The sequence below is a fragment of the Ranitomeya variabilis genome, chromosome 2 (assembly GCF_051348905.1).
Source record: "Ranitomeya variabilis isolate aRanVar5 chromosome 2, aRanVar5.hap1, whole genome shotgun sequence".
NCBI classification, from domain to species: domain Eukaryota; kingdom Metazoa; phylum Chordata; class Amphibia; order Anura; family Dendrobatidae; genus Ranitomeya; species Ranitomeya variabilis.
In genome coordinates, this window is record NC_135233.1 from 1,104,851,238 (window position 1) to 1,104,868,237 (window position 17,000).

At 54.5% G+C, this 17,000-nt stretch overlaps 1 protein-coding gene across 9 annotated transcripts in view; it reads left to right on the forward strand.

Moving 5' to 3' along the window:
- Positions 1–17,000, forward strand: part of MAPRE3 (microtubule associated protein RP/EB family member 3) — a 118,112-nt gene that overhangs the window by 75,438 nt on the left and 25,674 nt on the right. For 6 of the 9 annotated variants that reach the window (XR_013222011.1, XM_077291903.1, XM_077291898.1 and 3 more), the window contains exons 3-4: positions 10,178–10,305; positions 15,248–15,393. Coding sequence is in view for 8 of the 9 variants with exons in the window: in XM_077291903.1 (XP_077148018.1) it covers positions 10,185–10,305; positions 15,248–15,393 (267 nt within the window). In the remaining variant the exon portion in view is untranslated. Of the gene's footprint in view, positions 1–4,795; positions 4,940–10,163; positions 10,306–15,247; positions 15,394–17,000 lie in introns of those variants that run through there. The other 3 variants (XM_077291897.1, XM_077291896.1, XM_077291902.1) reach the window with 3 other exon arrangements.

The following is a 17,000-nucleotide window of genomic DNA, read 5'->3' on the forward strand; positions in this document are numbered from 1 at the left end:
CTCACCTTGCTCTATAACGTACGGTCACATCCTCTGAAGTGAATTACGCTACTAATATGGTGTTGGCTCCGGTCCCGTTAATAATCAAGAAATCGGAGCTGGTGGCAGCGGATTTGTCCTGTGCATTTGGGAGGCTTTGTAGCAACTGGTGGCGTTGATAATTTTTGTTCCCGTCTGAGTGGGAATAGTTATATCTTCCATGCTGCAGTGTGCCCATTAGCCAGTACAAATTAAGGCAGCCTGTCACGAATCCCACTGCTGCCACCAATATAACACGAACTGCAGGGATTTATCTATATCCCACTTCCCAGTTCCGGTTTGTAACTTGTAGCTCTCTGGCGCCCCCTTTACCCTCAGGTCAGATTAGATACTACACCTAGGGTAATTAGTCGCCAGAAAGCCTGCCTGCTAGGTACTGGCTATTGGGCATGCTGCAGCGAGGCGATATAACTACTCCCACTAAGGCAGGAACAATAATTATCTACGCCGCCGTCACTATGACTCCCAAAGGCACAGAACCAGGTATGCTGCCACCAGCTTCGATTAACGGGTCCGAAGCTAACCCAAAACAGTAGCGTATTTCCCTTCAGAAGACTTAGGGTACATTTTAGAGCAGGAGAACGAAACTAGTAATTTAAATATTTTACTCCGTAAAAGAACAGGCAGTGTTTATAAAAATATTACAAGGATGTTACAATAAGAGACAATTGGAAATATGTATAAAGGTAATTATAAAATAACAGGGATTAAGTGAGAAGTTAACACTTACGTGTTCAGATCATTTCAGGCAAAACCAGGCTAGTGGGCGGAGCTCCAAATATCCCAGTTCATCAGCTGGGAGTAAGAGCTCCACAGGTAAGACTAACTGCTAGGTGCCTTGCAGAAAACTTATAACTGCAGCCTGGTGACATCGCTAAAAGGGCTGGTTTCCCCAGACCCTCCCCTCTCAGACTTACCAAATTTAACACTAATTCTTATAATTCTCGTATCTTCGCTCCAGAACATGTCAGAATCATAACACACCCCTCATTCCTCTTATTTTACAATTGGCTTTCTATTGGTACCAAATTCGAGCTAGTTGGGGCACACGGTTCTGGAAAAATCTGTACTTTGTCCCCGTTGGGCTTAGCTGCTCGTGTCTACAGAGGCTGACAGATCCGCCGATGGAGATTCGCAACATGGACTTATTATTTTCCTAGCCTAAATCGGTGGCCCAATATCTTATCATAATAGAACAAAGCCCCTCATGTCTTTAGAATAATTCTATACCAGTTCTAGCTGGTACAATTGTCTATTGCAGCTACAGAGGTCGTAAAAATTCTTTGGTGGGAGGGAATGAGTAGGTTGCCCAGAGCCTGGGATTTACAGCTAGGAGCAATAAAGCCTCTTCCACACACACATATTTCGGCAAGCAGAAAAACAGAGAAGGGGGGTTTAAGCCCACAGCATGGGTGCTAACAGGCAAAGCTACAAAATCATATTACATTTCATACATTATCGTGACACAGCCTTTCTGGCGACTAATTATCCTAGGTGCAGTACCCGGTCTGACCTGAGGGTAAGGGGGCGCAAGAGAGCTGCAAGTTCCAAACCGGAACTGGGAAATGGGATATAGATAAATCCCCTTCAGAAAGAACAAACAACCCCGGTTCATGACAAATTGGTGTGAGTGGTGGGGATGATAAAGGCATCCTCCCCGTGAACCGTGACAGTGAGGTTAGCATAGTGTGGTCCTCCCCTGGTCTGGCTGACTGTAGTTATGTGAGGTTAGCACAGTGTGGTCCCCTCTTGGTCTGGTTGGCTGTAGATTTGTGTGGTTGTTCCAGTGTACTTCTCTCTTGGTCTGGATGACTGTAGTTATGTGAGGTTAGCACAGTGTGGACCTCTCCTCGTCTGGATGACTATAGATATGTGAGTTTGGCACAGTGTGGTCCTCTTGTGGTCTGGATGGCTATAGATATGTGAGGTTGGCACAGTGTGGTCCTCTCTTGATCTGGGTGACTGTAGATATGTGAGGTTGGCACAGTGTGGACCTCTCTTGGTCTGGATGGCTGTAAATATGGGAGTTTGGCACAGTGTGGTCCTCTCTTTGTCTATGTGGCTGTAGATATGTGAGGTTGGCACAGTGTGGTCCTCTCTTGTTTTGGGTGACTGTAGTTAATTGAGGTTGGCACAGTGTGGTCCTCTCTTGGTCTGGGTGATTGTAGTTAATTGAGGTTGGCACAGTGTGGTTCTCTCTTGTTCTGGGTTACTGTAGTTATGTGAGGTTAGCACAGTGTGGTCCTCTCTTGGTCTGGGTGACTGTAGTTAATTGAGGTTGGCACAGTGTGGCTCTCTCTTGTTCTGGGTCACTGTAGATATGTGAGGTTGACACGGTGTGGTCCTCTCTTGTTCAGGGTGACTAGATATGTTAGGTTGGCATAGTGTGGTCCTCTCTTGGTCTGGGTGACTGTAGATATGTGAGGTTGGCACAGTGTGGCCCTCTCTTGTTCTGGGTGACTGTAGATATGTGAGGTTGGCACAGTGTGGTCCTCTCCTGGTCAGGGTGACTGTAGATGTGAGGTTGGCACAGTGTGGTCCTCTCCTGGTCAGGGTGACTGTAGATATGTGAGGTTGGCACAGTGTGGCCCTCTCTTGTTCTGGGTGACTGTAGATATCTGAGGTTGGCACAGTGTGGTCCTCTCCTGGTCAGGGTGACTGTAGATATGTGAGGTTGGCACAGTGTGGTCCTCTCCTGGTCAGGGTGACTGTAGATATGTGAGGTTGGCACAGTGTGGCCCTCTCTTGTTCTGGGTGACTGTAGATATGTGAGGTTGGCACAGTGTGGTCCTCTCCTGGTCAGGGTGACTGTAGATATGTGAAGTTGACACAGTGTGGTCCTCTCCTCGTCTGGGTGCCTGTAGATATCTGAGGTTAGCACAATGTGGTCCTCTCCTGGTCAGGGTGACTGTAGATATGTGAGGTTGGCACAGTGTGGTCCTCTCCTGGTCAGGGTGACTGTAGATATGTGAAGTTGACACAGTGTGGTCCTCTCCTCGTCTGGGTGCCTGTAGATATCTGAGGTTAGCACAATGTGGTCCTCCTCGTCTGGGTGACTGTAGATATGAGAGGTTGGCACAGTGTGGTCCTCTCTTGTTCTGGGTGCCTGTAGATATGTGAGTTTGGCACAGTGTGGTCCTCTCCTGGTCAGGGTGACTGTAGATATATGAAGTTGACACAGTGTGGTCCTCTCCTCGTCTGGGTGCCTGTAGATATCTGAGGTTAGCACAATGTGGTCCTCTCCTGGTCAGGGTGACTGTAGATATGTGAGGTTGGCACAGTGTGGTCCTCTCCTGGTCAGGGTGACTGTAGATATGTGAAGTTGACACAGTGTGGTCCTCTCCTCGTCTGGGTGCCTGTAGATATCTGAGGTTAGCACAATGTGGTCCTCTCCTGGTCAGGGTGACTGTAGATATGTGAGGTTGGCACAGTGTGGTCCTCTCTTCGTCTGAGTGCCTGTAGATATGTGAGGTTGGCACAGTGTGGTCCTCTCTTGGTCTGAGTGACTGTAGATATGTGAGGTTGGCACAGTGTGGTCCTCTCTTCGTCTGAGTGACTGTAGATATCTGAGGTTAGCACACTGTGGTCCTCCTCGTCTTGGTGCCTGTAGTTTTGTGAGGTTGGCACAGTGTGGTCCTCTCTTCGTCTGAGTGACTGTAGATATGTCAGGTTGGCACAGTGTGGTCCTCTCTTCGTCTGAGTGACTGTAGATATCTGAGGTTAGCACACTGTGGTCCTCCTCGTCTTGGTGCCTGTAGTTTTGTGAGGTTAGCACAGTGTGGTCCTCTCTTCGTCTGAGTGACTGTAGATATGTGAGGTTGGCACAGTGTGGTCCTCTCTTCGTCTGAGTGACTGTAGATATGTGAGGTTGGCACAGTGTGGTCCTCTCCTGGTCTGGGTGACTGTAGATATGTGAGGTTGGCACAGTGTGGTCCTCTCCTCGTCTGGGTGCCTGTAGATATCTGAGGTTAGCACAATGTGGTCCTCTCCTGGTCAGGGTGACTGTAGATATGTGAGGTTGGCACAGTGTGGTCCTCTCTTCGTCTGAGTGCCTGTAGATATGTGAGGTTGGCACAGTGTGGTCCTCTCTTGGTCTGAGTGACTGTAGATATGTGAGGTTGGCACAGTGTGGTCCTCTCTTCGTCTGAGTGACTGTAGATATCTGAGGTTAGCACACTGTGGTCCTCCTCGTCTTGGTGCCTGTAGTTTTGTGAGGTTGGCACAGTGTGGTCCTCTCTTCGTCTGAGTGACTGTAGATATGTCAGGTTGGCACAGTGTGGTCCTCTCTTCGTCTGAGTGACTGTAGATATCTGAGGTTAGCACACTGTGGTCCTCCTCGTCTTGGTGCCTGTAGTTTTGTGAGGTTAGCACAGTGTGGTCCTCTCTTCGTCTGAGTGACTGTAGATATATGAAGTTGACACAGTGTGGTCCTCTCTTCGTCTGAGTGACTGTAGATATGTGAGGTTGGCACAGTGTGGTCCTCTCTTCGTCTGAGTGACTGTAGATATGTGAGGTTGGCACAGTGTGGTCCTCTCCTGGTCTGGGTGACTGTAGATATGTGAGGTTGGCACAGTGTGGTCCTCTCCTCGTCTGGGTGCCTGTAGATATCTGAGGTTAGCACAATGTGGTCCTCTTCGTCTGGGTGCCTGTAGTTATGTGAGATTGGCACAGTGTGGTCCTCTCTTGGTCTGGATGGCAGGACGGGCTCCTCCCCCGGTCGTTTCTTCTCTTCTCTCTCTGCGGCTGTGTTGAGTGGAGTCAGACATCTCCTTGCTGCAGCTGAGACACTTCCACACCCAATGCCCTCCCCGCTGCTTCCCTCTCGAGGCCGCTGTAGCCCCGAGGAGCATCGTCTCATCCCCTTCAGGAAACACGTTGTCAGGGAGGAGCGATGGTACAGGTAGGATGAGCAGGAATGGTCCATAGGGGGTCACTTACTTATATATACACAGTCACTGTGCCATGTTCGGTGCCCGCATCCTCCACCACTTCATACGAATGGCTGCAGGTACCGGTGCCTGATGTGCTCTGCTCCTGTGACAGGAAATATTCACCTTTCCGAGTCCTTTTGAGATGACTTTAGGGTTACATTTGTGTTATCTAGCGTCAGCTCTGCTATATCTCCCATTCTGGCTGTGCCGCATCTGACAAACTCCTCTCTGCTGCGCCTTAAAAACTCTTAACTGTGCTGCAAAAAGTGAATGTTTTGTTACCTCTGACCACATTTGCTCCGCTGTACATGATATGCTCATTTCTGCCGCAACTCACTAACTGTTGGGCTCTGCTACATCTTTGCGACCCCATCACTTGTTATGTAAGTGACCCCGCAGAGTAGAGCTGTGTGCGTGAGTGTTCATACATAAATGATGGTAACCTAATTCCCACACACCATCCCCCGGCTGCTGGGTATTACTGCCTGTGCCACACACACGCTCCTCTCTGCCCTGGCATAATCCTCCTGCAGCTGTGTAATCGGAGGGCTCTGCAGAGCCAGCAGGGCTGTTAGACCCCGAGCACCTCCGTCTGGGGGGCACTTATTATACACAGGACATGTGGAGTTGCTCGGAGATGGGGAAGGCAGTCAGGGAGCACTGAGGTAATCCCTGGGGCCCGTGGGTAATGTGGATCCGACGCGCGTCCATCCACAGAGCATGTTACTTATGTAGTCACATCCCATCTATTCAAGAAGCAGGAGACTCAGGATGAACACTGCACGGGCGAGAATGATAGATCAGAAGGCAGTGGCCCCTGACTGCATCCATGTCTGGGGCCCCTCAGCACTTTCCATCCATTCACGGTGCAGCATTTATTGGGGGATCCAGTATTGTGGCACATGACCGACGGGACCCCAGTGCAGGCTCAGCGCTGGGGCCCAGCTTACACTCCTGCATCGTATATATCTTTTATTGGGGGTCCACACTCCGGGGTCCCCTCTTCTGCCCTCTTTATTCTGGTTTCAGACCCTCTATTCCGGTCCTGTTTTTTCCCCCCCTCTGTGGCTGGTTATTGTTGTTCTTCTCCTCTCATCCTCCTGGTATGGTACAGGTCAGTTACTGGTGCAGCTCTTCCTGGTATAGTACAGGTCAGTTACTGGTGCTGTTCTTCCTGGTATGGTACAGGTAAGTTACTGGTACAGTCCTTCCTGGTATGGTTCAGGTCAGTTACTGGTGCAGTTCTTCCTGGTATAGTACAGGTCAGTTACTGGTGCAGTTCTTCCTGGTATAGTACAGGTCAGTTACTGGTGCAGTTCTTCCTGGTATGGTTCAGGTCAGTTACTGGTGCAGTTCTCCCTGGTATGGTACAGGTCAGTTACTGGTGCAGTTCTTCCTGGTATGGTACAGGTCAGTTACTGGTGCAGGTTCTTCCTGGTATAGTACAGGTCAGTTACTGGTGCAGTTCTTCCTGGTATAGTACAGGTCAGTTACTGGTGCAGTTCTTCCTGGTACGGTACAGGTAAGTTACTGGTGCAGTCCTTCCTGGTATAGTACAGGTCAGTTACTGGTGCAGTTCTTCCTGGTATAGTACAGGTCAGTTACTGGTGCAGTTCTCCCTGGTATAGTACAGGTCAGTTACTGGTGCAGTTCTTCCTGGTATAGTACAGGTCAGTTACTGGTGCAGTTCTTCCTGGTATAGTACAGGTCAGTTACTGGTGCAGTTCTTCCTGGTATAGTACAGGTCAGTTACTGGTGCAGTTCTTCCTGGTATAGTACAGGTCAGTTACTGGTGCAGTTCTCCCTGGTATAGTACAGGTCAGTTACTGGTGCAGTTCTTCCTGGTATGGTACAGGTCAGTTACTGGTGCAGTTCTTCCTGGTATAGTACAGGTCAGTTACTGGTGCAGTTCTTCCTGGTATAGTACAGGTCAGTTACTGGTGCAGTTCTTCCTGGTATGGTACAGGTCAGTTACTGGTGCAGTTCTTCCTGGTATGGTACAGTTCAGTTACTGGTGCAGTTCTTCCTGGTACAGTACAGGCCAGTTACTGGTGCAGTTCTTCCTGGTATGGTACAGGTCAGTTACTGGTGCAGTTCTTCCTGGTATAGTACAGGTCAGTTACTGGTGCAGTTCTTCCTGGTATAGTACAGGTCAGTTACTGGTGCAGTTCTTCCTGGTATAGTACAGGTCAGTTACTGGTGCAGTTCTTCCTGGTATAGTACAGGTCAGTTACTGGTGCAGATCTTCCTGGTATAGTACAGGTCAGTTACTGGTGCAGCTCTTCCTGGTATGGTACAGGTCAGTTACTGGTGCAGTTCTTCCTGGTATAGTACAGGTCAGTTACTGGTGCAGGTTCTTCCTGGTATAGTACAGGTCAGTTACTGGTGCAGTTCGTCCTGGTATAGTACAGGTCAGTTACTGGTGCAGTTCTTCCTGGTATAGTACAGGTCAGTTACTGGTGCAGTTCTTCCTGGTATAGTACAGGTCAGTTACTGGTGCAGTCCTTCCTGGTATGGTACAGGTCAGTTACTGGTGCAGTTCTTCCTGGTATAGTACAGGTCAGTTACTGGTGCAGTTCTTCCTGGTACGGTACAGGTAAGTTACTGGTGCAGTCCTTCCTGGTATGGTACGGGTCAGTTACTGGTGCAGTTCTTCCTGGTATGGTACAGGTCAGTTACTGGTGCAGTCCTTCCTGGTATAGTACAGGTCAGTTACTGGTGCAGTTCTTCCTGGTATAGTACAGGTCAGTTACTGGTGCAGTTCTTCCTGGTATAGTACAGGTCAGTTACTGGTGCAGTTCTTCCTGGTATAGTACAGGTCAGTTACTGGTGCAGTTCTTCCTGGTATAGTACAGGTCAGTTACTGGTGCAGTTCTTCCTGGTATAGTACAGGTCAGTTACTGGTGCAGTTCTTCCTGGTATAGTACAGGTCAGTTACAGGTGCAGTTCTTCCTGGTATAGTACAGGTCAGTTACTGGTGCAGTTCTTCCTGGTATAGTACGGGTCAGTTACTGGTGCAGTTCTTCCTGGTATAGTACAGGTCAGTTACTGGTGCAGTTCTTCCTGGTACGGTACAGGTCAGTTACTGGTGCAGTTCTTCCTGGTATGGTACAGGTCAGTTACTGGTGCAGCTCTTCCTGGTATGGTACAGGTCAGTTACTGGTGCAGCTCTTCCTGGTATGGTACAGGTCAGTTACTGGTGCAGTTCTTCCTGGTATAGTACAGGTCAGTTACTGGTGCAGTTCTTCCTGGTATGGTACAGGTCAGTTACTGGTGCAGTCCTTCCTGGTATGGTACAGGTCAGTTACTGGTGCAGTTCTTCCTGGTATAGTACAGGTCAGTTAGTGGTGCAGTTCTTCCTGGTATGGTACAGGTCAGTTACTGGTGCAGTTCTTCCTGGTATAGTACAGGTCAGTTACTGGTGCAGCTCTTCCTGGTATAGTACAGGTCAGTTACTGGTGCAGTTCTTCCTGGTATAGTACAGGTCAGTTACTGGTGCAGTTCTTCCTGGTATAGTACAGGTCAGTTACTGGTGCAGTTCTTCCTGGTATGGTACAGGTCAGTTACTGGTGCAGTTCTTCCTGGTATAGTACAGGTCAGTTACTGGTGCAGTTCTTCCTGGTATAGTACAGGTCAGTTACTGGTGCAGTTCTTCCTGGTATGGTACAGGTCAGTTACTGGTGCAGTTCTTCCTGGTATGGTACAGGTCAGTTACTGGTGCAGTTCTCCCTGGTATAGTACAGGTCAGTTACTGGTGCAGATCTTCCTGGTATAGTACAGGTCAGTTACTAGTGCAGCTCTTCCTGGTATAGTACAGGTCAGTTACTGGTGCAGGTCCTTCCTGGTATAGTACAGGTCAGTTACTGGTGCAGTCCTTCCTGGTATAGTACAGGTCAGTTACTGGTGCAGTTCTTCCTGGTATGGTACAGGTCAGTTACTGGTGCAGTTCTTCCTGGTATAGTACAGGTCAGTTACTGGTGCAGTTCTTCCTGGTATAGTACAGGTCAGTTACTGGTGCAGTTCTTCCTGGTATAGTACAGGTCAGTTACTGGTGCAGTCCTTCCTGGTATAGTACAGGTCAGTTACTGGTGCAGTTCTTCCTGGTATAGTACAGGTCAGTTACTAGTGCAGCTCTTCCTGGTATAGTACAGGTAAGTTACTGGTGCAGTTCTTCCTGGTATAGTACAGGTCAGTTACTGGTGCAGTTCTTCCTGGTATAGTACAGGTCAGTTACTGGTGCAGTTCTTCCTGGTATAGTACAGGTCAGTTACTAGTGCAGCTCTTCCTGGTATAGTACAGGTAAGTTACTGGTGCAGTTCTTCCTGGTATAGTACAGGTCAGTTACTGGTGCAGTTCTTCCTGGTATAGTACAGGTCAGTTACTAGTGCAGCTCTTCCTGGTATAGTACAGGTCAGTTACTGGTGCAGTTCTTCCTGGTATAGTACAGGTCAGTTACTGGTGCAGTTCTTCCTGGTATAGTACAGGTCAGTTACTGGTGCAGTTCTTCCTGGTATAGTACAGGTCAGTTACTGGTGCAGTTCTTCCTGGTATGGTATAGGTTATTCACTTTGCAGTTCTTCTCAGCAGGGTGCATGGTAATAAATATCTTTCTGGCACAGTAAGGGTTTATGACCGGTGCCTGCTGTTTGCACATCTGTCCTCCGCCCCATTAATCCCACTCATAATTTCATTTTCTCATCTTTGCTCCTAGATAAATCCCCCGGCGGCGGCTAAAAGCGTCTGGACTGAGCTCCCCGTGACCCCCATACAGCATCCTGCACATTACATAACTGCACACAATGCCATCACTGCTAGGGATGATGGTGGCGCTGCCAGCCCCAGGGGGACCGGAGCAGGGGTAGTAATGAGGGACAGTGGCGCCTCCTAGTGTCGGTACATCTCTGTCCTGCTGCTTCTATGCGGTTCAGGGAATAAAGGCAGGAGGAAATCTGCAGCCATGACTTTCCTGCTGTCTACACCTCTGCTGGCTGGCAGTGAACGAGAACATTCATCTTTCGGCTGAGGGTTTGCTCCAGTGTATCAGAGCTGGAGACACATTTCTCTCATAGAGTGTTACATTGTAACAAAAGGTCCAGATCGGAAATGTTCCAGTCACTACATACCCGTCTGTTAGAAAGCTTTGGATCTGTGTTGTGAGCCCGGCCATTATAACGCACCGTCCATTAAAAGCAGCTCTTGTTTTCCAGCTGGGGGATGGCGGTCAATGTTTATTCCACCTCTGTGACCAGTGAGAACCTGAGTCGCCATGACATGCTGGCCTGGGTCAACGACTCCATACAGCTCAACTACACCAAGATCGAGCAGCTGTGCTCAGGTATGGAGCGAGGGAGAGGAGCGGCTCTACTCATTATAAGCAGCTCTGTTGTTCCCTGTTATCAGCCGGGCACCCCCCTGACACCGCAGGGTGCTCACCCTCAGTCGCATTTCCTCCCAGTCAAGAGCATGCCCTCCCCCTCAGTCGCGTAGCCCCCCTTGGTCGCGCGCGGCCTCTTCCTCAGTCGCGTGCCCTTCCCCTCGGTCACCTGCCCTTCCCCTCGGTCACCTGCCCTTCCCCTCGGTCACCTGCCCTTCCCCTCGGTCACCTGCCCTTCCCCTCGGTCACCTGCCCTTCCCCTCGGTCACCTGCCCTTCCCCTCGGTCACCTGCCCTTCCCCTCGGTCACCTGCCCTTCCCCTCGGTCACCTGCCCTTCCCCTCGGTCACCTGCCCTTCCCCTCGGTCACCTGCCCTCCCCTCGGTCACCTGCCCTCCCCCTTGGTCGTGTCTCCTCAGCCTCGATCGCAACGCCTCTTTAGCCTCTGCTACATGTCCTCACCCACGGCAGTATCTCCTCACACATGGCAGCGTCTCCTCACCCACAGTAGCATCTTGTTGACCGCGGCACCGTCTCCTCACCCGCAGCAGCGTCTTCTCACACATGGCAGCGGCTCCTCTGCTTCGGCAGCGTTTCCTTGGCCACTTGTGCTCGGCCTCAGCCGCGTCTCCTCGGCCACGTCTGCTGGGCTTTGTCTCTTCTTCCTCGGTCGCGTCTCCTCAGCCTCGGTCGCGTCTCATCATCCTCGGTCGCGTCTCCTCATCCTCGGTCGCGTCTCCTCATCCTCGGTCGCGTCTCCTCATCCTCGGTCGCGTCTCCTCATCCTCGGTCGCGTCTCCTCATCCTCGGTCGCGTCTCCTCATCCTCGGTCGCGTCTCCTCATCCTCGGTCGCGTCTCCTCATCCTCGGTCGCGTCTCCTCATCCTCGGTCGCGTCTCCTCATCCTCGGTCGCGTCTCCTCATCCTCGGTCGCGTCTCCTCATCCTCGGTCGCGTCTCCTCATCCTCGGTCGCGTCTCCTCATCCTCGGTCGCGTCTCCTCATCCTCGGTCGCGTCTCCTCATCCTCTGTCGCGTCTCCTCATCCTCTGTCGCGTCTCCTCATCCTCTGTCGCGTCTCCCCTGCCTCTGTCGCGTCTCCCCTGCCTCGGTCGCGTCTCCCCTGCCTCGGTCGCGTCTCCCCTGCCTCGGTCGCGTCTCCCCTGCCTCGGTCGCGTCTCCCCTGCCTCGGTCGCGTCTCCCCTGCCTCGGTCGCGTCTCCCCTGCCTCGGTCGCGTCTCCCCTGCCTCGGTCGCGTCTCCCCTGCCTCGGTCGCGTCTCCCCTGCCTCGGTCGCGTCTCCCCTGCCTCGGTCGCGTCTCCCCTGCCTCGGTCGCGTCTCCCCTGCCTCGGTCGCGTCTCCCCTGCCTCGGTCGCGTCTCCCCTGCCTCGGTCGCGTCTCCCCTGCCTCGGTCGCGTCTCCCCTGCCTCGGTCGCGTCTCCCCTGCCTCGGTCGCGTCTCCCCTGCCTCGGTCGCGTCTCCCCTGCCTCGGTCGCGTCTCCCCTGCCTCGGTCGCGTCTCCCCTGCCTCGGTCGCGTCTCCCCTGCCTCGGTCGCGTCTCCCCTGCCTCGGTCGCGTCTCCCCTGCCTCGGTCGCGTCTCCCCTGCCTCGGTCGCGTCTCCCCTGCCTCGGTCGCGTCTCCCCTGCCTCGGTCGCGTCTCCCCTGCCTCGGTCGCGTCTCCCCTGCCTCGGTCGCGTCTCCCCTGCCTCGGTCGCGTCTCCCCTGCCTCGGTCGCGTCTCCCCTGCCTCGGTCGCGTCTCCCCTGCCTCGGTCGCGTCTCCCCTGCCTCGGTCGCGTCTCCCCTGCCTCGGTCGCGTCTCCCCTGCCTCGGTCGCGTCTCCCCTGCCTCGGTCGCGTCTCCCCTGCCTCGGTCGCGTCTCCCCTGCCTCGGTCGCGTCTCCCCTGCCTCGGTCGCGTCTCCCCTGCCTCGGTCGCGTCTCCCCTGCCTCGGTCGCGTCTCCCCTGCCTCGGTCGCGTCTCCCCTGCCTCGGTCGCGTCTCCCCTGCCTCGGTCGCGTCTCCCCTGCCTCGGTCGCGTCTCCCCTGCCTCGGTCGCGTCTCCCCTGCCTCGGTCGCGTCTCCCCTGCCTCGGTCGCGTCTCCCCTGCCTCGGTCGCGTCTCCTCATCCTCGGTCGCGTCTCCTCATCCTCGGTCGCGTCTCCTCATCCTCGGTCGCGTCTCCTCATCCTCGGTCGCGTCTCCTCATCCTCGGTCGCGTCTCCTCATCCTCGGTCGCGTCTCCTCATCCTCGGTCGCGTCTCCTCATCCTCGGTCGCGTCTCCTCATCCTCGGTCGCGTCTCCTCATCCTCGGTCGCGTCTCCTCATCCTCGGTCGCGTCTCCTCATCCTCGGTCGCGTCTCCTCATCCTCGGTCGCGTCTCCTCATCCTCGGTCGCGTCTCCTCATCCTCGGTCGCGTCTCCTCATCCTCGGTCGCGTCTCCTCATCCTCGGTCGCGTCTCCTCATCCTCGGTCGCGTCTCCTCATCCTCGGTCGCGTCTCCTCATCCTCGGTCGCGTCTCCTCATCCTCGGTCGCGTCTCCTCATCCTCGGTCGCGTCTCCTCATCCTCGGTCGCGTCTCCTCATCCTCGGTCGCGTCTCCTCATCCTCGGTCGCGTCTCCTCATCCTCGGTCGCGTCTCCTCATCCTCGGTCGCGTCTCCTCATCCTCGGTCGCGTCTCCTCATCCTCGGTCGCGTCTCCTCATCCTCGGTCGCGTCTCCTCATCCTCGGTCGCGTCTCCTCATCCTCGGTCGCGTCTCCTCATCCTCGGTCGCGTCTCCTCATCCTCGGTCGCGTCTCCTCATCCTCGGTCGCGTCTCCTCATCCTCGGTCGCGTCTCCTCATCCTCGGTCGCGTCTCCTCATCCTCGGTCGCGTCTCCTCATCCTCGGTCGCGTCTCCTCATCCTCGGTCGCGTCTCCTCATCCTCGGTCGCGTCTCCTCATCCTCGGTCGCGTCTCCTCATCCTCGGTCGCGTCTCCTCATCCTCGGTCGCGTCTCCTCATCCTCGGTCGCGTCTCCTCATCCTCGGTCGCGTCTCCTCATCCTCGGTCGCGTCTCCTCATCCTCGGTCGCGTCTCCTCATCCTCGGTCGCGTCTCCTCATCCTCGGTCGCGTCTCCTCATCCTCGGTCGCGTCTCCTCATCCTCGGTCGCGTCTCCTCATCCTCGGTCGCGTCTCCTCATCCTCGGTCGCGTCTCCTCATCCTCGGTCGCGTCTCCTCATCCTCGGTCGCGTCTCCTCATCCTCGGTCGCGTCTCCTCATCCTCGGTCGCGTCTCCTCATCCTCGGTCGCGTCTCCTCATCCTCGGTCGCGTCTCCTCATCCTCGGTCGCGTCTCCTCATCCTCGGTCGCGTCTCCTCATCCTCGGTCGCGTCTCCTCATCCTCGGTCGCGTCTCCTCATCCTCGGTCGCGTCTCCTCATCCTCGGTCGCGTCTCCTCATCCTCGGTCGCGTCTCCTCATCCTCGGTCGCGTCTCCTCATCCTCGGTCGCGTCTCCTCATCCTCGGTCGCGTCTCCTCATCCTCGGTCGCGTCTCCTCATCCTCGGTCGCGTCTCCTCATCCTCGGTCGCGTCTCCTCATCCTCGGTCGCGTCTCCTCATCCTCGGTCGCGTCTCCTCATCCTCGGTCGCGTCTCCTCATCCTCGGTCGCGTCTCCTCATCCTCGGTCGCGTCTCCTCATCCTCGGTCGCGTCTCCTCATCCTCGGTCGCGTCTCCTCATCCTCGGTCGCGTCTCCTCATCCTCGGTCGCGTCTCCTCATCCTCGGTCGCGTCTCCTCATCCTCGGTCGCGTCTCCTCATCCTCGGTCGCGTCTCCTCATCCTCGGTCGCGTCTCCTCATCCTCGGTCGCGTCTCCTCATCCTCGGTCGCGTCTCCTCATCCTCGGTCGCGTCTCCTCATCCTCGGTCGCGTCTCCTCATCCTCGGTCGCGTCTCCTCATCCTCGGTCGCGTCTCCTCATCCTCGGTCGCGTCTCCTCATCCTCGGTCGCGTCTCCTCATCCTCGGTCGCGTCTCCTCATCCTCGGTCGCGTCTCCTCATCCTCGGTCGCGTCTCCTCATCCTCGGTCGCGTCTCCTCATCCTCGGTCGCGTCTCCTCATCCTCGGTCGCGTCTCCTCATCCTCGGTCGCGTCTCCTCATCCTCGGTCGCGTCTCCTCATCCTCGGTCGCGTCTCCTCATCCTCGGTCGCGTCTCCTCATCCTCGGTCGCGTCTCCTCATCCTCGGTCGCGTCTCCTCATCCTCGGTCGCGTCTCCTCATCCTCGGTCGCGTCTCCTCATCCTCGGTCGCGTCTCCTCATCCTCGGTCGCGTCTCCTCATCCTCGGTCGCGTCTCCTCATCCTCGGTCGCGTCTCCTCATCCTCGGTCGCGTCTCCTCATCCTCGGTCGCGTCTCCTCATCCTCGGTCGCGTCTCCTCATCCTCGGTCGCGTCTCCTCATCCTCGGTCGCGTCTCCTCATCCTCGGTCGCGTCTCCTCATCCTCGGTCGCGTCTCCTCATCCTCGGTCGCGTCTCCTCATCCTCGGTCGCGTCTCCTCATCCTCGGTCGCGTCTCCTCATCCTCGGTCGCGTCTCCTCATCCTCGGTCGCGTCTCCTCATCCTCGGTCGCGTCTCCTCATCCTCGGTCGCGTCTCCTCATCCTCGGTCGCGTCTCCTCATCCTCGGTCGCGTCTCCTCATCCTCGGTCGCGTCTCCTCATCCTCGGTCGCGTCTCCTCATCCTCGGTCGCGTCTCCTCATCCTCGGTCGCGTCTCCTCATCCTCGGTCGCGTCTCCTCATCCTCGGTCGCGTCTCCTCATCCTCGGTCGCGTCTCCTCATCCTCGGTCGCGTCTCCTCATCCTCGGTCGCGTCTCCTCATCCTCGGTCGCGTCTCTTAAACCTCGGTTGTGTCTTCACAGGGGCCGCCTACTGTCAGTTCATGGACATGCTCTTCCCCGGATGCATTTTACTGAAGAAAGTGAAATTCCAGGCGAAACTGGAGCACGAGTTCATCCACAACTTCAAGGTCTTGCAGGCTGCCTTCAAGAAGATGGGTGTTGACAAGGTATGGAGTATATGCTGCATGTACAGGGACAGTGATCTCCATAAATGAGTACACCCCCGGTCAAACGTAAGATTTTAATCATTATCTCACTGAAGACAAGAACAATTTCCCTAATTTTGACAATTCTGATCTAGAACATAGAGCTAGAGCATAGAACATTCCCAAATCAAACAGTGAGGTTATAATATAACTTTCATTACAAAATCTTCAGTTTTAATCAAACTAGTTGATGCAAAAATGAGTACACCCCCCGCCAATAACTCCTCCATCCAGTATTGTATGTGACCTCCATGATGTGTGAGGAGGCACCGAGTCTTCTAGGGCTGAAACGAACAAGGAGGTGACATATTGCATCTTTCTCCATTCTTCTGAATTCTCTCTTTTAGAGCCTGGATGCCGGATGGAGAGTGGTGACAACTTGTTGCCAGAACTCCCCATAGGTGTCCGGTGTCAGATCAGGAGACACTTGGCTACTGAGTCACTGTCACCTGTTCTTCTTCAGAAATGCAGCAGTTGTGAGTTTTGTGCCATTGTCAGGTTGGAGAAAAAGTGTTGTCTACTGAGGGCCCGAAGTGATGGCGGCATCTTCTCTGCTACTATAGAGCAAGTCATCTGTGACTTCATGATCCCATCCATGACATGTAGCCCCTGACACCAGCAGCTAATGTGCCCCCCGACATCAACAGCTCATATGCCCCCCCAATACCAGCGGCTCTTGAGTCCGTCCGTCCCCCCACTGACATCGGCAGTTCTTGTGCCCCCCGACATCGGCAGCTCATGTGCCCCCCGACACCGGCAGCTCATGTGCCTCCCGACACCAGCAACTTGTGCACCTCAACACCATCAGCCAACATACCCCACGATACCAGTGGCACATGTGCCCCCTGGCACTGGCAGTTCTTGTGGCCCCCACCCTGACACCGGCAGCACATGCGCCACCCGAGACTGGCAGCTCATGTGCCCCCTCCCCTCTCTGACATTGGCAGCTCGTGTTCCCCCTTTATACCTGCGGCTCATGTGGCCTCCCCCCTGACACCGGCAGCTCGTGTGCCCCCCTCCTGACACCGGCAGCACATGTGCCACCCGAGACTGGCAGCTCATGTGCCCCCTCCCCTCTCTGACATTGGCAGCTCGTGTTCCCCCTTTAAACTTGTGGCTCATTGGGCCTCCACCCCTGACATCGGCAGCTCATGTGCCCGCTGACACCAGCAACTTGTGCACCTCAACACCATCAGCCCACATACCCCACGATACCAGTGGCACATGTGCCCCCTGACACCGGCAGGTCATGTTCCCCCCTCTTGACACCGGCAGCACATGTGCCACCCGAGACCGACAGGTCATGTGCCACCTCCCCTCTCTGACATCGGCAGCTCATGTTCCCCCTTTACACCTGCGGCTCATGTGGCCCCCCCCTGACACCAGCAGCTCGTGTGCCCCGAACTGTAGTGACACTGCCACCACCAGGTCTCACTGCAGGCGTTAGGCGTTTTTGTAGATCCCTGGTTCGTCCAGTGTGACCTAATTTTTACATCAACTAATTTCAGTGAAATTGAAGATTTTGTAATGAAAGTTCTATTATTTACATTACTTTCATGTTATGGGTT